The sequence below is a fragment of the Sipha flava genome, unplaced genomic scaffold (assembly GCF_003268045.1).
Source record: "Sipha flava isolate LNK unplaced genomic scaffold, YSA_version1 247_pilon_pilon, whole genome shotgun sequence".
Taxonomy (NCBI): Eukaryota; Metazoa; Arthropoda; class Insecta; order Hemiptera; family Aphididae; genus Sipha; species Sipha flava.
In genome coordinates, this window is record NW_020272895.1 from 640,835 (window position 1) to 663,482 (window position 22,648).

The following is a 22,648-nucleotide window of genomic DNA, read 5'->3' on the forward strand; positions in this document are numbered from 1 at the left end:
ATACCATATAAAATATAAAGACATACATTGACATTTATATCTATTTCACACACATAATGAAGCTAAATGCCTCTTGGTTCTTGGTGTTTAAAATTGACTATACAGCATGAAAATACATCTTTTAAGCTTTTAAGCATTTTAAGATAGTTACTTAAATTACCAATAGCTCCGTGAAATATATTTTGTTTTAAATTTTTTTAATTTTAATAACGTATTTAATATTTAAATAATTAAACCTATATTTATTTGCGCTTCAAATTGATAATAAATGTTTTTTTCTAAGACTACTATAAAGTAGTAATATTAGCAATAAGTAGGGTTAATAGGTAATAATAATTAATACCTAATTTATAATTATCATTTTCAGTCTGTATGATTATTGATTTATGATAAAATATGACACATTTTACTCGATCATAATTTATATTAATATTATTATTATTATGTGCTGTTTTAAGCGGCACATTTAACAATAAATACAATTGTATTCTAAAATAGACTTAATAGTGCAGGCTGTCGGTTATAACCCCCTAACCCCTCCTGGATACGACACTGCTGAATAGTACACATCTAATAGATGAAATTGGAGTGAAAAATTGCGAGCGAAGCGAGCGATTTTATGATGATTAAATTTACAATATAATCATTCAATCATGTAACCTGTCATTATTTTGCTCTAACTTTTTGAATGGTGGTATTAATAAATTTTGTACTTTGCCCCACCAAATAAAATACAAGTCGGCGCCAGTGGAAGTGACCAAGAACCATACTTTTTAATTATAATAAAGAAATCTATTTACATGTGAAATGATGTGTTAAATATTGGCAAAAATATTTGCATTATATCCTAGGTTTTGTAAATTAAAATTTCTATCAGATGAAGCAAAAACATTGTTTGGGACCAACTTGAAAATTGTTTGTTATAGCGTATTTATTTTAAATCTATATTTATCCGATATCACCGTACGACGTTAGAAAAATAAAAAATAAATTGATAGTTATAATTATATCGTTGGCTTAATAGTTGTTATAAAGTGGTTCGAATCAATTTCACACGAGGCTTTTTTTTATGGACGGAGAGAAACTTTGATATGCACCGTATGGTATATTCCCTTGGATAGTTAGGTTATTTCGTGATCCACGTGGGGTAGAAATCTACTGGTCCTCGTAAATCTTGTGTTATTGGTATATGATATATCGTTAAAATATATCTACCCTACGGGAGATGGTATGACGAGCGAATTCGTCTCGAATATTACTATATAAAAAGTATAAGGGCGATGCTGTCTCTAGATTGGGGCACATTTCGAAGGGTCGTTCGTTTTTCGTCTCAAATGCGTACGAAATCGTTGTATGCGCAAAAGCGCGTAATACAATATACCATACAGGCGGAGACGGTCGTTGAAAACAATCTCGAAACCAATATAAAGCATTCACGTCAGCATACGATAAAATGTTGACGGCTAATGTACCATCAGGACATGCGTGAGAGCCTAGAAGAGTTACGGTTTTCCAAAATTGCTCTACCTCCTCTCTATTCAACAATTGAAACATGGACTTTCTGTGTGTAAAACTAATATGTTTATATATATATATATGATGGTAAAAAGTTGAAATAAGGTAAAATGTGAAATTGCAACAGTCTTGGAAAAAACGTTAAACTTTGACTTTTATTCCGGTATAACTATTCGTGTAACTATGCAAGTCTATGACCCAATGTCATTTGGACAAACGCGTAAAGCTTGTAAATTTAAGTATATTACTAACCAGAAAATTCTGTTTTTCCTTGATTAGTTAAGTATAAAACGCAACAGTGGAATACGGAAAATGGGATTTTGAAACATTGAATTAATATTTTTTTATGGATTCCTTATATTTAAGCCTTGATAAATACACATTTTTTTTTTTTTGTAATGAATTAATATATTTATATGAAAACTTTTAAAGCAAAAATATAACAACAACAGTTATCAATATCGCAATAACATGTAGATATTACGACCTAAATTCAATTTATACATGAAATTAGTAACAACATTTTTAAGTACCATAATAATTTATCCAAAAAGACACAATAAATAATACTTTTATTAAATATATTAAACATATTAAATACAAAGTGAAGTGCAAAAATATGTATCGGTTTTACAATTTTAAAGTTCAAATAATTTTTTTATTTAAAATTAATCGTTTATTTACATTAGAATTTATAATGAAAAATGTATGTTTCTGATTTAGAATAGAGAAATCTATAACGTGAAACCCAAATATTCGGATCTTACAACTTAAAATCCGAAATCGAAAATCCGGATTTTTTGGATTTTCGGAGAATCCGAATTTCATTTCCATTACTATCACGTACACACGGACAATTGTACACGCGTCTTTGTATGGACGACGGAGACACGAGTCGGTTATTATTTCTCGATCACTATAAAATATAACAGACGTGTTACGCGTATCGCGTTCTTATGATGGTTGAGCGGTCGCGTTTGGACACAACTCGTGTAATACGCACGGGCGTACGCTGTCTGCTGACGTCTAAAATAACGTTCCGAGATTTCGTGTTCGTCTAATAACGTTGTATATATCTGTAACGATTCGTATAATATTTGCAGTGGTGGGAAATCGCAGTCAGCAGAACGTGCCGGAAAACGGTTTATCCGTCGTGCGGTCGGACGTTAACCGTAAACCGTATCGTATGTACATACGTATATAACTGGACCAAAATCGTTTAGTATTATAACACATAGGTATTGCCGTGCAATACGTATGCATTATTATTATTATTATTGTTACTATTGTTACAAGACGTGCTCGTCGTGAAATTCAGTCGCGGATCGCGGACGTTTCGACGACTTCATTATGCGCTGCGGCCGCGACGGTAGTTGTCAGCCGAGGGGGTGTGGTGATCGTAAAAGGGTTTATTATCATAGGCTCGGTGGTGGGTAGGTGGCGGCGGCGGTCCACGTTTGGCGGCAAAAACTTCTAGCGGCGGCGGCGGCGGAGCAACAACCCTTCGTCGCCCTCGTGCGACGGCTGCGCTCGCGATACACGCTGCCGAGACACGCGACCGTTTTGCCGGCGTCGTCAGTTCGTGTCCGTTATGCCGAACGTGCGGACCTACCGCACCACCATGCACACAGGTCCGGGGCATGTGCTCCACGTGATCGCGATCGCACTCGTCACCTTAGCCGCCGTCCTGCCGCCGTCCCGCGGAGAACTCGTAGTCGGTAAGATTTTCAAAACGCACGTTGCCATCGTTTTCCTATAGCAATAGTTCTATGATAATACATGTAAGCTGAGCTGGATTGGACAAACGAGTTCGTTTTTCGATCACCAGTGCTGGTGCGTAGTACGTGCACACGATGGCCAGTAGAATATCGCGACGATCGACCTTGTGTTAACGAAAAGCTGTACGAATAAAAACAAATATTGTATGATTGAGCCGAAAAATGACGACCGACCGGTTCGTTATTTCTAAGCTCTTAACAAATTTCAAAAATATTCCAGTTGATATAGTCGATATTCATATTATTAAAAGATACTATCAATGCTGCGAAAACACCATGAAACCGTGTACCTTATGAGGTGTACAATGTACACTGAGTATGTTCAGCGTATGACTCGAATTAAAATAGCGTAAATATGCTATAATATATTACATATATAATGACTTGAGATGAATACCAAAAGGGAGGGAATTGATGCTGCGTTACTCTCTTTATATACATTTATTACTAAGCATGCAGAATAATCCGTAGTATTTGTACTTTAGTTCAAAGTACAATTTTCCGGTCGAATTTTAGGTACAATGAATGTTTTTTTTTTTTATTGGTATAGAAAATTACAATCTGTGAAGTGTTACACAATAAGCAATTATGATAATAAAAGTACAACAGTGACATGAAAACTTGAATAGGAAGTGGCCCACTGGCCACACCTACAATATTACTTACTATTTGTTATTTACAATTTTTTTTTTTTTTTTTTATTAACACCCGTTTTACAATAACACAGGATCTAGTAGGTCACAAGGCCAGTCCCTGTTAAGGCGGCGAGTGATATTATTTGGAATTGTTGTGGTGGAAATTTGATGAATTAGTAGATTAGGGTGATCTTTTAGTTTGTTGTGGAATTTTTTGTAATGTTTAGTTGCTAGTTCTTTGACAGTTGGTAGTTGAAGGTCTTTATGAAGATTTTGATTTGTAAAGTACTAGGGGCATTTGTGATGATTCTTAGAGCTATTGATTGGAAAGATTGTAATGGTCTAATGTTAGATGGTTTGGCAGGTCCCCATATTTGTATCCTGTACGACCAATGAATGTTTAAGAGATGAAATTGTGTTTATCGTTTTTAATCGCGTTCTGTTTGCAATTATATACAACGCATAAAAATTGATTTTCATTATATGATATGATTGATAATATGTGCAATTTAGTGTACATTTGTATAAAAAAAAATTTAGTTCACCTTAAGTTTTTTAGAAGTCATCAAAATTAGAATTAATTTGATGACCATATTAATTTTAAATAAAGCGATATAGTTAAAATGTACTTGGATAAACGATTTAAATATTTTAGTCTAAAATAAATGAATATTAATGGTTTTCGATAAAAAAATTGTAGGTACAATGAAAAAAAAAAAAATACTGTATCGAAATTTTATTAGGAATATGAAGTTTAAAAATAACCCAGAATTTTGAAAATTGAAAGTATGTACCAATTTATATGAAACTAATATATCTACAAAACTAAAAAGAAAGATTGGTTTAAATTTAATACATTTATTTCAGTTATTTTTGGTTCTTTTGACTGTAGTAAAAAATTCAACTCTAAGATATTTTTTTTAGATTTTTTTTTTTTTTTGTTCTTTTATACGATATTTAGTCAGTCAATTCATAACGCTTTGTTTTATTTTTATTGTAAATTGATTAATAAAATGTCCATACTAGAATATAGCGGTGGTCTCATTAGAATTTTAATGAATCTATAAATCGTTGTTGATCATGGATTCCTGAAAATATTGTAAAATCATGAGGATTTTCTAGTCAAACATGATTATTATTACTTGATAAAAACGATAAAAATGTTATTTGTTTCCTTGGATTTTAAGAAAAACCTGGAATACATAGCATTTTTAATATTTATATACTTCTCAGTTCTTTTAGCTATAGGGGTACTTCGAAAAAACATACGTAGAATTTTTTTTCGATCAGAAATTGTATCTTTTTAATGCTACATCCTTAAATAACTGTAATTTTTTTTAATTTCTCAACATTTAAAAATTGTTGTCAATAATTTTCAGAAAAATTACAAAAAAATATGATTTATATTATTGCAATTATTATAAAAGTAATTTTGATTATTTAATATTTAAAAAATAATAAATCAAATCAAAATGATCATTGATTAAGTTTTTTTAAAATATTTTTATATTAAATGTGTCAGTGTTATTCAATACTTTTACAAGTTTGTTTAATTTTTTGCTGGCTTATGTTTAACTGAAGGTAAAATATATTAATACATTTTAATGTTTTAATTAAATATTTTAGTATTTGTTAGTCGTATTTGTAAACGTAATTTTACTTGCATTTTAATTTTCGAACGAGATTTTTAAAATATAATGTTCATTTTTAGTAATTACTTGATTTATTTAAAACGTTTGGTCATAGGTATAAAAATTATATAAATATAAATCTTATTTAAAATCGAAAATTATAATTAATTATTTCACTTTCAAACATTTAAAAATGTTTGATGAAGAATATAGTCTTTTGAACGACCTATACAATGCATGAACCCACCTGTACACCTATATTAATATTCTGTTTGAGAAGGAAAGCTACAAAGGAAAAATAATTAATTTTTGTATCTGGTAGACTATTTAAAACTATTTTTATTTGTCCATGCCATTATTCTTCACATACTTTAAAATAAAATACGGGTATGAATGTGATTGAACATGGTTAATATTTTAGAAAAATGTAGAATATATTAAATTAATATTTAAAAATTAAATAAGTCTTAATTTTTCATAAATTATATACATGTTCAAATAGTTTTGATGTTATTTAAATTGTAAACGATTGTAAAAAAAACCAACGGAATAAATCTGCAAATAAAATCTGATTATATATAATTACTTATATTCAATTTTCAAGCCATAAAATAAAAAAAAAACTTTTTTTATCAAAAGTATTATAATTTTAAAAATCTCTATGGCTTTAATTAATACAATATTATTGAAAGTTTTTTTATCGTTTCCAAGATTATTGCGCAAATAAAAAATAATGTACTTATTAAACAGTAATTATTTTCCTTTACAGTTTTTGATCCAATAAGAATGCATGTGTAACATTTTATGCATTCTACTAACCAAAAATTCTAACGATAACAAAAATAAAAATAAAAATTTATTTTTATAAATCTTGTGCAAGTATATTTTCTATTATTTTTTTAGAATCCAAAATAAAAAAAATTAATCAATCTATTTCAAATTATTGACGGTTCTCATAAAACTAGATACTCATGCATGTTTTTGCCTATGCAGAAATAACTACATAGTTAGATTAAAAGTAAAATGTAAGATAATATTTGTTTAAAAATGTACACAGCTTAGTAATATTTCATATTTCACGATGTTATCATATTATAATTTATTTTTAATTAATTATATTTGCTACTTTTTTAATGTATTAAGAATTTTACTTAGAAATGTATTTTAAAAGTCATTTTTACGGTTCACAAATGAACTGTACTCATTCGTTTTACGATTACACCCACATCAGTGGCAAATGTTGACGTAAGACTTGTCGGGATTAGTAGGCTATATTGTTAAAATAGAGCCTAGTTTTTATCTTTTTAGATGTCAGTTTAAAAATTTTAATATGAAAAGTAAATCATGTGCAATAACGTATTTTTATTCTTTAGACCTATATTAATATACAACAACTATTTATTTTACATTTATTTATCAAATAAATAAAGAATATCATCTTATTATCAAAAAAAAAAAAATTGTGTAATCACAGATATAAATAATAATCCATGATTATGATCAAAAGTTCTTTTTATATTATTAATTGAATGATTGATCAGATTTAATAAGAATTAATAATCAAAAATAAGAATTTCTCAAAACATCGTCACTCTTCGTGATATGGCTTTACAATATAAATACGTTCATAAATATAATTAGTATACGTAAACCTTGTTAACTAAATCAGATGAGTATTTTTAAAAAAAATAATTTACTGTATAGTTAACTTTCTCCGTACTTCTCCATTTTAACTATTTTTTTCCTTAACGTACAAATTATGTTTCATAGTCATAAATGTTGTATACGGTTGTGTAAACCTTATAAATTTATTAGGTCAATCATTAAGACGGCTGTTGGACATAAGTGCCAAAGATACAAAAATGACCTATCATTTGCTCCAAGATCTGTAGGACATAAGCACCAATAATATTGTATACTTGTTTTACCCGATATATGACATAAGCGCCAAAGTTAATATTTTATATAGGTAGGTAGTTATTTAAAAATTGCTATATTTAATAAAAATTATATTATATTAATATTATTATGTCGATAATAAATTATAATATAAAATTATGTAATATTATAATGTATGAATTGGTTGATTTTTTAATCCCACTCTTTTCGCGTATTCTGTACGATTTATTTCACCATCCTGGTATTTCTTCCATTGAACAATTATTTCTTCGTGAGATATCTTTAATTTATTGATACGAGGAGAGTTCAAAATAAATATGTTTCGCTTTGTAATTTTAATAATACATCAATTACTATATGAACGGAACAATAAGCCACATAAAATTGATCTTTTAAATGTCGATGATATGATATGATATGATTCAGCTGCATTTGTAGTTTGTATAACCTCATTATCCGGAATTTCAGTCCAAATTAATATTTAACGGAGGCTCACAGGTACCTACGATTTTGGCGCTTTTGTACGATACGACTTTTTTTTTTCTCATCTCATTTTGGCGCTTATGTATTTCACTGCATTAAGACACCAAATATTTTTTCTAAATTTTAACAATAATAATCAATATTAATTGATACTTTACCTTGTTTTTGTCAGAAATTTAGAATTATAATTTATTGTTTATGATACTAATATTTATATTTTTATCATAATAATAATACAGTTGTGATATGGTTCGCGAATCTAGCAGTTAACATTTGAAATATTTACAAAATTGGAATACACTACCACTATACTTAATATTATACGTTTAGAATTCAGTTCTTTTTATTCGTGGTTATGGCAGATATGATTTGAGTTTTTTAAATTTCCATTAGGCCATACAAGTATTAGGTAAAAGAAAATATGTTATTCATCTTTTAAAAAAACTATAAATATAAATAATATTTCATTTAATATTATTATCGTTTTTCATTGTCGTCTGTTAGTGCATATTTAAATGATGATTATACTTTCAATAGGTCTAGTGTTATAGGTTTTACGGTAAATATGGGTCCTCTAATAAAAACTTTAAGTTTTATATGTTTCAAAGTATATCCTATTAATTTGCGAATATTTGTGTTTGACATCAAACATTTCGAAATCCTTATTTGCTTATAATATTATTTTGCAATTAAAATAATTTTATGTTTTTATAATAAAACTTAGATTTTTTAATAGAAAATTAATATTTCACATAATAATGATTATTTTGTACTTTTTAAAAATTATTTATATTAGTTGGAACCGGTTAAAACTGTATTCAATTGAAACCGGAACCGAGACCTTAATTTTATATTTTTAAGAATCGAAGTCGTTAAAATCGTTATGATTTGAGGCTCTATATTTTAGATCTTATATTTTATCTCTATATCTTAGTACATACATCTTCACTTTCGTCCATATATTAATAAATTGATTATTCGAGTATTACGTAATATTATATTCGAAGAAAAGAGAATTGGACTAAAGTTTTTAAGAATATAAATATTAAAAATATTTTTATCTAAATTATATTACATAGGCACAAAAGATTTTCAATACAAGATCAAGTATGCAAGCATTAAGTAATTTTATGTATTTCATAAGATAAAATGCTTTCGTTAACAATAATTTATTAATTAAAGAACAAAAACCATTTTTTTGCTTCGATAAATTTCATATTTTATAATTCAAAAAATGTAAATCATACTTTTGTATGGAGTCATAATTTCTGTACTTAATATAAATGGTTGACTGGTAATTGAGTGAGTGTATGTATGTATGTATGCATATATATATATATATATATATATATATAGACAAGAATAATAAATGCACAAAGTATTACCCTAATTTTTATTTACTACGTCTTAAAACGATGACAAAGCAATTTATGCAGAATGTTTTAAGTCTTGTTATATATATAGTCATGTATTTTTTATCGAGCGAAAACAAATTGGTTTTATTCTTTATAGTTCAGGATTTAAATTTTCTAAGATATTTAAACTTTAAATAATTTAATTTTGTTATATTTTGGAACAAATATTATTCTCAGTATACTATATACTGAGTTAATACTCTAAGATATAGTATATCAAAAATATTGAATGTCTTGGTATAATTTTGATTTTTAAATAAATTGTGCAAAATAATAATGCGAATAAAATTATACCATAAGATATCCCCTATTGTGATATTACAATTATCATTTTTACATGGCTAATTTAACTATGTTTTAGATAATTATATCTAATCTTTTTAAATAAATTCTACTTGCTTTTCGTTTCGAACAATTTTAATGCATTAAAATTAAATTTGAACTAAACATCGAGTTGTTAGATATGATTATTCTAATTTTATTAATTACTATTTTGAAGAAATGACGTATACGTATCATAATCATTAAAATATTTATTAAAATCTCAACATAATTGATTACAGGGTATTTGATACTTAAGTATACTATTATTTTATGAACTTTAAGAATGTTAAATATTAATGATTTATAATTTCAAGATTGTTTTCTAATTTTAATAAAATACAATTTATAATTTTCAGATTTCAAATTGTTATGAAAGTTTTTTTATATAGTGTTTGATTTCTTATTTTATTATGCAATTTAAAAATAATCATAATCATGTTAATTAAAAAAAGTATTCAAATCATAAATTTATAAAATAATATGACACACTTTGTAGATTAATATTTATAATGTTTAACATTTTTTTTTTTTTTTAAGAGGGTTTTAAAATGTAATTAAAATTGACAAAATATATAGAAATTTTAGACTAGGACATGTTTATTTTGATTTTTTTTTAACTTCCTTGGTGTTTTGTCATAACTCATAATTAAATATTTAATCGTGTATTTGAGTTGTCAATATTAACATCATAAAATGTAAGTATTTTTATATTCACGAGTTACAATAAAATATAAAAAATATAGACGTCATAGAGTTGGAAATGTTATGCTAACATTACAAATTAATATATTATTTATCGTTTTCGACTTAAACTTTGTTTTAAAAATGATGCATTTATGTATGGTTATTAGCAGGTTTGCCAAATTTTAAAATCCTTAAACCGGGACATTATATTGAATAATATTTTTATTTTATTTATTTTTTTTTTTTATGTAACGTTTATATGGAAACAAAAAAAAAAGTATATAATTTTATAATTAAATATTTTTTAGCCAATACTATAATACATTATTATTGTATATAACCATGCCGATTAGATAACCATAATATAATGAGGTATTTAGCATAAAATATTTTTCTATGTTTTATTAATAAATAATACAATATTAAATGGAATTTTCTCTCAGCTTCTATTAACCAGGACAAACTAAATTATCGGCCGGGACACTGGAATATACTTTTAAAACCGGGACTATCCCGGTCAAATCGGGAAGAATGACAAACTTAGTTATTAGTAATAATTGATTAATGCTTGAATCGTTTCAATAACAATTATTTATAATGAATAAAAAAAATATAGTCATAATTGGTTTAAATATATTTTTTTTACAAAGTATTATTTAACATTGTACAATTTTTGCAAAATAATTTTTTATTTATACAGTGCGTTGTTTAGGTAATTTAAGAGTATACCTAACAGTACTCTTTGTGTGATAACTTTAATGGCTAAATGAAGCAAACGATGATTTTTTTTTCAATAAACGTATACGATATATATATATATATATATATCATATAATGCAAAAAAAAAATCTAATCTTTATTTTAATATAGCTCTTCCAGTTCACGAATAAAATAATAACATCTTTTACGTAATATACTCTTTAACTATTGGGAAGGTTGATCTTACATCGAATAAATTATTATAATTGATATCAATTTCATATTATTTTTTACAACGTTTCACGCTTAGAATGATATATTGATTATATCGGCGGAGGGTCGCTAACCATATGCTGAGTTTGAGTCGTAACAGTTCACGGTTAACACGGATCTTGTAATTATTATATTATAAAGAATATTAACCTTTAGTGAGGTGCGTGGCGTAATTATTTATCCCAGTCTATTTTTAATTTGCTTTAAGTTATTTGTTAGATTTTTCATATTCACATTAGTTATGATATCATACAATCACAAAAACGAAACAATTGGGATGTATCAGTGTTGTCATGTTGGGCGATTTCTCGCCAAATGGGCTACCTCAAAGGTCATAATATCGGTCAAAATTATTAATTGGCGTGTACATGACAATTGGGCTAGTATTTAAATATAAATGGGTGGTTTTTAGCGCCTTTTTTTAACCTAATATCGTTGCAGGAGACTATTTCCCGAAGCCACTACCAAAGAATAACTATATTATATATGTTCTAAGCCAGTCATATAAATGGATGCTTATTTGGGGGGGGTTATCAGTGCCATAGCCAGGGAGGGTTTAGAAGTTAGCCCCCCCCCCATTTTCCTAGAACAAGGATATCAGGATTACTGATGAAATAAAAAAAAAAATCGTAAAACGAATGCACTGGGCAGTACAACGTTCAGGTAATGAACATAAAAACGGTTTTTGTCGTAATTACGGAATTGGTTACTGTATTTTGAGTAGTGATCATGTTGTTGTATAATATATCTAGTTTACTTCTTCAATGTGTGATCAAGACCTAACAGTAATTCAGATAGCAATTACATCAAGATTGTGCATTAGAAGAAGTGCTTAATTTACAAGTGTTTAATGAACATGAAGATTATACCGATTATAGTGTGTGCATTGATGAGTGGAACATAATATTTTTGTAATATAACAACTTTATGTTTTGTATAAATTAAACATTGATATCGGTTATATTGGGCTACCTAACTTATCTGAGATAATGGTTATTTTGGGCGACCTGAAGGCGCTCTATTGGCTATACGACTCAAACCTTATCTGGTAACCCTGGAATGTATTAACATTAGTACGTGAGTAATAGTATACTAATGAGGTTCTGTTCATAGTTCGGTAAAAATTTACCCCACGCGCTCTTATTAATTATTATACTCTATTATTTTTTGATTTCTACTCATTGAAAATATGGATGAATTAGAACGACGTCGTATTGCATTCCTATTAGATGATATAAGTCAGGGGTCTTCAACCCGCGACCCGCCCTGTCATAATATGCGGCCCGCGATCACATTTTAAATGTTTTCACATTAAAATTAAAATATAAAATTTGTAATTAAAAAAAAATGTTTATCTATTTATGTTTTAATGATAATAATAATTTATAATTTTAAATGTACCTAGGACCCTCCTAGGAATTTTTTTAAATGTTGTAAAATAATATTCTTAGTGTGTGGGCGTTAGAAAAAATAAAATAAAAATAATGATTTGTCTACAAATGATCCCCTCCTCATACAAAAGTTATGTGTACGCCACTGCGTGTTGAGTGTTTTTATGGAAAATCTGGGACAAAATGGTATCATTGTAAGTCAAATCTAACGGGACTCCAAAAAATTTAATATTTCATTGGTGAAGATTTTTCCAAATGTTCAAATGTGCTTCCTTAGTAAGGGCCTTATTTAAAAGAATACTATCAATAATTGTTACGTTCGGAATCAAAAAAGTGAAAATAAATAAAAATTGAGAAATTAAAAATATTTACAGAGTCGTAATTAAGATTGAAATAATTTTTTTTTATCTTATGATTATTGAGAATTCAAATCAAAAGTTTATTAAAAGTAATATACTTTTACATATAGAAATATAATAATGATTTATGTTGGTTGTTGTTTAAGCGAGGTCCCGAATCCAAAATTGGTGGTCACCCCGACCACGCTTCAACTGGTGCCGGATATAAAATATCAAAAACAAAAAAGTGGACTGTATTAAATTATAAAACTTTTATTATAATCAAAACGCAGAAACAACCAACGTATATAAAAATTATGTACTGACAAATGTTACTTACGCGGCAACAACCAACGGATACAAAAAAAACCGAACACGACAGTAATAATATAATTGCACGACGGATTAAAATAAATTGTGACTACCTGGTGATGACGGCGTGAATTTATAGCCGGTCGTCACCGGATTAGAAGGCAGTTAAAACGATAGGTCAGTTCTAGAATATTCGAGACAATACCTCTGATAGATAAGAAGTACTGTTCGTCTTGAATATTCTAGAAAATTTGAGACTATTCTTGTCAATTATCGAACTGTACCCAACAGTTGTAGACTTATGTCTTACAACGTATATCAATCAATAAAATATAAGTAAAATAAGTAATAAGCTAACGAGAATCAAAAATATAAAGTTTTCAAAAGTGATGTACTTTTACAGATAGAACCATAACATCTTATGTTAGACGTAAGCTTACGCTTTACATTGAACATCAATCAATAAAATATATATATAGGTAAATGACTAACAAATTACATAAAATTGCAATTGTTTTCTTGAAGACGCAATAGCCCATGGCAATATTTATATTGAAATTTTATAATTATTGTATTTGTAACAACATTTGATCAGCACGAAAAGTAAATTAAGGAACTTTTGTTTAAGAAGTGACTTTGAAGAGACTTAGTTAAGACAAAGTGATTATTGTATCTTCAAAAGAAATAACTTGGAATCACTGTTATAGCGAAAGAGTCAAAAACATGCTTTCCAAAATATGTGAAAACAAAAATGGACATTTTATTCATCTTTGAAATTGTTAAGAGTATTAAGTAGGCAGAAATAATAACTGGCAGAAACTCAAAGTATCAACATGAAAAAAAAGCCGAAAAAAATTGTGCTAAAAAATTGTATTTTATATTCTTTAATAATAATTAAACTGTTTGAATTGTTAGGTAACTATGTGTTTTTAATAATCATTTAATGTATTATCATTAAATATGAAGACGTATATACATATATGTGATCATTGTGTGCAAAGAGATATAAGTGTATAAGTGTAAAAGTGTACTGTAAATAGATTTGTATTCATACATAAATGTATTTAGCTGATGTGCAAAGATCACTATTAAAAATACTTATATTTCGAAAATCCCAATTGTTCTAAAGGTAAATTAAACTCATATTATTTTTAACCTTAAAATACGCATTTCATGAATTTTTTCATACTGTAATCTTGCGCTATATTTAACACTATTGGGTGAAAAAAAAATTCTATCCAATTTTATTCGAAAAATTAACTCAGCAAAAAAAAAAAAAAAATTAGTAGATATATACTTTTGTTTTTCTGCTACGTGCACAATGAAAATGTTGATGACTGAAAGATAATCATGTGATACTAACACAAAATAACATAAAATAATTTAAAAATACATTTTAAAAAAAAATACTGATATGCATACGCTATATGACGCGTATAAAACATACATTATAACATATTCACCTGAAAATAAAAAAATATAAAGTTTTTTTTTTAATCACTACAATGTATATATTTTCTATTGTCAACTGAAGATTTTTATGCGGTTTTGGGGTAGAGGTAAATTTGTCCTCTACGGTTGTTTTTTGTAATTATTACAACAGCGGTTGTCTTCGGTGGTGGTAGGGTTGGTTTTATGGATACGCACGGTACGCATGGCGATAACGCATTGTAAACGGGCAATAAATACCATCGACGACAGCGCAATATTATCATGTCGTATTTTACACGTCGCCGAACTGCTGAGCGCGCGCAGACAACGTATTTATTAGGTACGTATTGTTATTATGACGCCACTAATACAATAATGAATCGGCTTGTAAAATCTCGACAGACACGCTACTGTTGTCCGCACGCACACACACACACATTTACGTGAAATAATCCGTGACTACACACACAATGTGCGTAAAACAAACCGTCGGTCGTCTTCGTCACCGTCCCTTTGGCGCGTTCTCGTTAACGTTCCTAACACGCTATGTAATAGGTGCTTAGTATATATAAAATACTACCGGGGACCGGTGCACGGTCGTACCAGGGCCAAAAAACTGTACGCCGAAGTCTAAAAAAGTCTAAAATACGACGTATTGTAACAATACAGCGCGGGCGACGATGGTATAATATAGTATAATATATACCACTGCCTTGTGTTTTTTTTTACGATTTTTTTAACGAGGTGCGTTTGCCACCACCGTCATCGCAACGAGTTGACTTATATATATATATGTATAAATCATATGTAACACGACGACTATTATAAGAATATAATATTATTATTGTGTATATGCGGTGGAAACCATGTAATGTACGTATATTTTATTTTCAACATACATACAAACGTAAATAATATATGCATTGTAAACTCACCCCCCGGACGGTTTTTTTTCGGTCTCTAGGGATACTCAAGAAATTCACCCCTTCGTAAACTTAAATTCACCCCACTTCTTCCAACCACGGAATGCTTTCTACAAATTTTCTGAAATAATTGCCTACCGCCTGTTTTGCCCATAATAAATTATACCCAGTACACGTGTTTTCATCGAGTTCCGAAGCATTTTTTTTCTTTTTTTCTATTTTAATTGAACGTTTTCGCACATTAAAATCGCAATATGTAACTGTCGAAATATACACAATACATTTTTCCATTACGATCTGATCTCATTATTTTAAACTGTATGATAGTTCATACATTGTTGTAGTCATTGCGTAACAATAAAAATAAATAATTTCCTTATAAAAATAAAAGTATATATATAAAAATATGTATACGGGTATTACACGTGTTTTCTGAGACAGGAGTACGTGCAATTTAACAATTATTATTATGTTTTCGCTATCTAATCACTAAACGACCGGAGGAAAATTAAAAATACGTGATAGTTTCTCGGAAGACAGAACTTTGGAATAATTAGTCGCTCGAAGGGTGCTGGTAAGCATTTGCGCTCCGACCCATGATTAATTAATGTGAAATTTAAGCACTCAGAACAAAATGTAGCAGATTTTGAAGACGACCGTGACGTAGTCCCTTTAAAGCCATCAAACAGGAAGTCACCGTCTACCTTATATTGAGACGCATTTATTAATGTTACACTTATTTATCGGAAAAATAAAAAAGATAAATATTGTTGATTTCTTAGTTTCCCTTATTTGTTCATTTTTTTAAGAAAATAATTCTCGTTCAATTTAATCATGATTCATCAATTTCTTAATTTGCCACAAAGTGGTTAAATGATTGCAAGATAGAGTTATTCTTTGATTTTTTTGAGTTTGATTAAAAAATAATTGCGCTAATCAAAAAATGTATATTACGTAAATCATATATATTTATATTGTCAACAAAAAATATATTTATAATATTTCTCATAAATCTGTTATTTTTTAAGAAAAATTATAAAATATTGAATATATTATATGTTACGAAGTTAGTTTCTTACGGTCATTTATATATATATATATATTAGAGTATCAGTAGGTGATACGAAAAAATATTTCAAGTAAAAATTATAAAAATGTTAATTCCTTAAAATAAAGGTTATAATAAAAGGGTCACACGTCAAGTCATCATCGCGATTTTTAAATTATTAATGAGCCTTTTGAAATTTTTTAAAAATACTCGTTGGCTGAATATCTAATTCAATTTCGCAATAAATTGTAAAATAATAATACTGGTTCGTGCACGATGTATAATGTACATTTCATAGTGTCTTCTAATGATTTATTGAACTAAACTTGTGTAAAAAAAAGAGCATGTTACTTTTAACTTTTGAGTAATTAATTATACAATTTTAAAACTTAATAAAAATCATAATTTGAAAATTCTAACTGTGCACTGAGATGGCAAAATATTACCCGATATTACTGGGAACGGATATTGTGACGATATGTTGATCGTCTTTCTATTTTAGTATCTGGAGATTGAGTTTATAAGCTCCTCAATATTCCACAGCTTAAATTTGAAACTTTGGAAGCAATGTCAAATGCTATAATAGTCGTTATTTAATTGGGGTATAACAAATCATGCTCATTCACCATCGTTTAATACAACAGTTAACAATATTTGACATTAATGGAGCGTGTAATTTCAAAGTATCTACATATTGACGATGTCAATTCGATGCGTTTATTTTATTTATCCAATAACAATAAATAAACCAAGATATAAAAATATTAGTTATATATTGGTAAAATAATTAAATTTTGTAAAAATTGAAACAATGACCAAGAGCAATAATATTCGAGTTTCAGTAAATACTCGGCGAATATCTTATGCTTGTATGCTAGTGTTGTGTCTATTAAAATGCGTGATGAATATTTAACGTTAAGGATAGCATTGAAGATAAATTTGATGAAATTGATCTTTAGAACAATCAAAATTAATATTGAAATCGATGTATATAATGCGACAAAATTGTCTTTCATCGATTACGTACAACTTTTATCGAAATGTCGATATGCCGAAATTGCACGCAAATGTGATACAAGTTGAATGTACTGCGTCTATTTGACGCGCTTCGAAAATCGCAGTATCAAAATGATGTAGTATTACAGTGTATTGATATAAGAAGTAGAAAATTATTGTACCTCGTATGTCATCATCATACACTAGAAATGGTTTTAGGAGTGGTTTTTATTACGTGTTAAAATAGTTCGTCGACTGAACCAAATATTAAAATATTTAAATATTTCTAACATTAAAACAACAATGAAAAAATATTTATAAGAATAAGACTCAAGTCTTAGTAGTAAGAATAACCAATAAAAACGAATTCATTATATTTAGCAAAGAATAATTAATTTCAATTCATTCGTGACGATTCCATACAGCAGTAAGCCCAGTTAACAAAAATTATATCTAGATAAGATAAAGAAATAAATGTTTTTATCTTAATACTAATTTACTAATTATATATTACTAATATATTACTAATACTGATTTTTGTCTAAAATACATAAAAAAAACAAATATATTTCATAATTATTTTAGACAAATTTTATTATTTTATAGCCATTAATAAATAAAAAATATTATTATAACTCCTTTATAAGTAGACAAGAACGGTATTATTTCTCCGAACCCATTTCTAGTAATCCATACACATTAAGTTAAATAATAATAATATAATATAATATATATTATTTAATAATTATTAAATAATTATACTCGTAAGTACTAAAAACTCCCTATAATCAGTCTTGAATATATAAATTCTACATCGGTGATGTTTCAACAAAAGATACAGCTATTATTTAGTCTGGCAGTATATCGGATGCGGTGGATGGCACGTGCTATTTACGCTATTACAATTTTTTAATTAAAATTACATATATAACTTCAAAAATATAATAAGTTATGTAAATGAAGAGATTTTCATAATTCTCGGATATTAACTATCATATCAGACGAAAGCTAATAAAAATACGTTTTATATTCACAAATAATACGGTAATTAAATATTTTGTTCACATTTTGAATGTTGTTAAAATCAAATTGAATGTATAAGAAATTGTTTATATTATTGGATTTAATTAATTACTAAAAAAACGTAATTTTTAGTTTTAATATGGAAAATTAAAGTTAATTAATTCTTTAATTTAATAATTACAATTATTTTCCTATTTTTATAAGCTTAGTAATTTTTTTTTTTCAAGGTTCGTTACAACTCTGGTTTATAAGCTTAATAATATCTTAGCGATACTGTAGTAACAAAATAATTAATTTAATTTATACTATAATATATTTAATTTATAATATAATTTCTTAAAAAATCATAATTTTTATCATATTTACTCAATATATTTTATCATATCATCAACCGTTATTCAAATATGCATAAATAGCCATATGAAAACCACATTTGTGAAATAAATTATTAAATATCAAGTATTTTACAATTTTTTTTTTTTGGGAATTAATAAATTTATGAGAAATATTAAAAATATCTTTTTTTGTTGGCAATATATATATATTATATATATATATATATAATTTACGTCATGTATTTTTTTTAAATTAAACTCAAAACACCAAAGATGAATAATATTTTTAAATTATTTGACCACTTTGTGGCACTTAAAAAAATTGATTAATCATGACCAAATTTAACGATAGCTACTTTTATTTAGTAAGAAATTAAAAATTTGAAAGTTTAAATATAATGACCACCCAAGCGTATCTACATATATATATGTTACGGTAATAGTACGAATACCGGTGAAACCTAGGATTTACCGGTAAAACCTAGGATATACATTATTGCTTGACCAGACCCCGAATGATTTTAGCAGTTCGGACTTATACCAACGAGTTTTGGTAAATCTTAGGATTAACAATCAATGATTATAAAAGTCCGAAATTATATATTTTTTCCAATTCTGTGATAATTCTTACCTGTATTTATTCTTGTGCATTTGTGTTGATATTAATAGTTTTAATTTATATACTTAATTTAATTTTTAAGTGTAATACGAATTATAATAAAAGTTTTAATCATTGTGTCTTCAATGATTAAGATATGTAACAGATTTAATAGAAGATTAATTTAATAAATTAATACTGGGGCTAGTTGTAGGAAGTAATTTTACGAGCAGTATTTGTTTTACAATTATCGCGGTTAGTATTACGAGTATACACAGTATTAATATGTCGCTTATAATACGATTTTATGAAATTTTAAATGGTGTTGTGGAGTTAAAAAATGACAAAAATAATTTTTATTTAACTGAGGAAAAATATAATATATTTTTAAGTAAAGTTAAAGTAGCTAAATCTGTTAATATGAAAAAAATAGTTCACTATCGGCGACTTAGACGGTTTGATATTGTTAATATTGCTGGTGAAAAAAAACTGTTCTGATGAATGGTGACTTCGAAGTAATGCATTATTATGTTCGGTATAATGAGTTATATTATACTTATATTGCAACAGGCCATGTAGGTAGAAACCGTATTATGTATGAAGTTAATAGCATATACAAACATTATAACATTGAGGCAATAAATATTTATATAGGTAAGAATTATCACAGAATTGGAAAAAATATATAATTTTGGACTTTTACAATCATTGATTGTTAATCCTAAGATTTACCAAAACTCGTTGGTAAAAGTCCGAACTGCTAAAATTATTCGGGGTTTGACCAAGCAATAATGTATATCTTAGGTTTTACTGGTATTCGTACTATTACCGTAGCGTATATATATAGAGCCGTGTCAAACATTTCAGTGCTGCGGGGAAAATTTTTTTCTTTGGGGCCACTGGGCACAGGAAGCATATTAATTGCAGATAAGGGTACCCCCTTACTTTTACAAAAGTATGACGGCCGGGACCTATTGCCCCCTTTGACCATTCTCCCTCTTAACGCGGCCCTATATATATATATATATATATATGTATGATCACGTTACCCATTGTTTTATACATTTTATGTTATCTACTGACTGATGCGAATGATGATAGTAACACAAGTTATTTCAAAATAAAAACAAAAGATCTTTTACAGACAATAAAAAATTTCGCTAATAAAATTAAGATATTCAAGAAGTTTAAGAGTATATGCGAAATTACTCTAAACCATATGCGGAATGAAGGTAGAATTTTTTTTTTGATAATAATTATTATGAATCACGAACGATAAATCGTATCCGGTAGGTACGTAAAAAATCAATTGAATCATTATTAGTTTGTAGGTTTATTTAAGCTAAAGATCTCCAGTAATGGTTCCGCTACTGGTTATAATCGGAAGGGGACTTTTTTTATGATCCTACCAAACAATGTTTGTCCTTTTAAAGTTTATAACATTATCATAAAGAAATCTGGTTACTTTCTATAAAACATAGTAAGCCAGCTGTAGCCACGATATAACGATAAATTAATTTAGTTTGTTTCATATGAAACAAAATCTTAAAACTACTAGCCCAATCCCAAGATCAAGACGAGACAATAAACACACAATCACATTTTTAAATTAAATTGATATAAAAAATATACTGTAACATAGCATCGATATGTGTTTGTAAAACCAACAAATCATATTAGTATTTAAGTAATACTGCCATGAAATGACAATGATCTATTTTTTATCTTCTGTAAAACTGACATTCGTGAAATTATGTAAAATATGATATAAGGCATGTGTCTAGATGTAGGTACTCTATTGTTGATTGAGCTAATTATTTACGGAAACTATGAGTGTATATATTGTGTTTGGCAAACGGATCAACGTCAATTCGGAATTGATGACATTGACTTGACAGTGGAATTCGGCTAGAATCCTTTTCCCGATGAAAAAGTAATGCTGGTGGATTACTTTACTGCGACAACGGGGTTTTCGGCTGTATTTACCATGCACCTAATGAATATTTCATTTTATGGTGTTTCAGTTTGTACCGAAAATGTATTACCATCGATTATTCATGATAAGATCATGTCAACCTAAAATAATTGTAATAATACATATATACATATATAAGATTCGTAGAAGAATTAAAGTTTATCGTCTATACTCTAACTTATCGATGTAATAATTGTTATCTAGTATTACGAGTAAACATCGTTAAAGTCTAAATGTCATATGTATGTATAAGCATTGATTATATATTTTCTAAAAATTGGCTCTCTAGTTACTTTAAGTTGCCCGTTCCTGCTATACCGTATGTTATACGTATAGTATATACATAATTAATATTGAATCATCGCATTGGTACGATTTAGCATAGATCCATTATTCGCGGATGCTCAAACTCAATATCTTAAGATGGATTGATTTTGGTGTTCGGTAAGACTTGAAAATATTTAAAAAGTTCTGAGGGACAGATTGAGAATTTTTCATTTCGTGCATAGTTGAATTATCATCAAAGACCTTTTTTAAATAAATTGAATTGAAACTATTATAAAACACAATTTCAAATTCAGAATTTTATGTTCTCAAAAATCTTCATTAGTTAGAAAAAATGTGTATACAGTATATTCATACTCAAGATATTACTAATCACTAGTCTTTAATCCTATTTTTGAAGGTTTACAAATATTTATATAAATTATATACATATATATATATATATATATATATATTATTTTAATCATCTCGATCAATTTTGTCGTGGGTTAAATGAGGAGCTTTATTTAGTTTTGTAAACTTTTTTATAGGTCTCTTAATTTGTCATAAAGTATTTTGATTTGTGAAGCTTTAAGGTTATTGCAATATTTTACTTGAAACTTGAAAGTTTTTTCGTTTGTGTAATGCGATATTTTAATGATATCTTATGAAATTACT

General features: G+C 27.6%; 1 protein-coding gene across 1 annotated transcript in view; it reads left to right on the plus strand.

The window, feature by feature from the left end:
• Positions 1–3,074: 3,074 nt before the first annotated feature.
• The window catches only part of LOC112684263 (neurotrimin-like), a gene marked incomplete in the record, with an annotated part of 168,503 nt that continues 148,929 nt past the window's right edge, over positions 3,075–22,648 (plus strand). Inside the window, 1 exon segment of the mRNA XM_025555688.1 lies at positions 3,075–3,233. Within this exon segment, the coding sequence (XP_025411473.1) occupies positions 3,107–3,233 (127 nt within the window).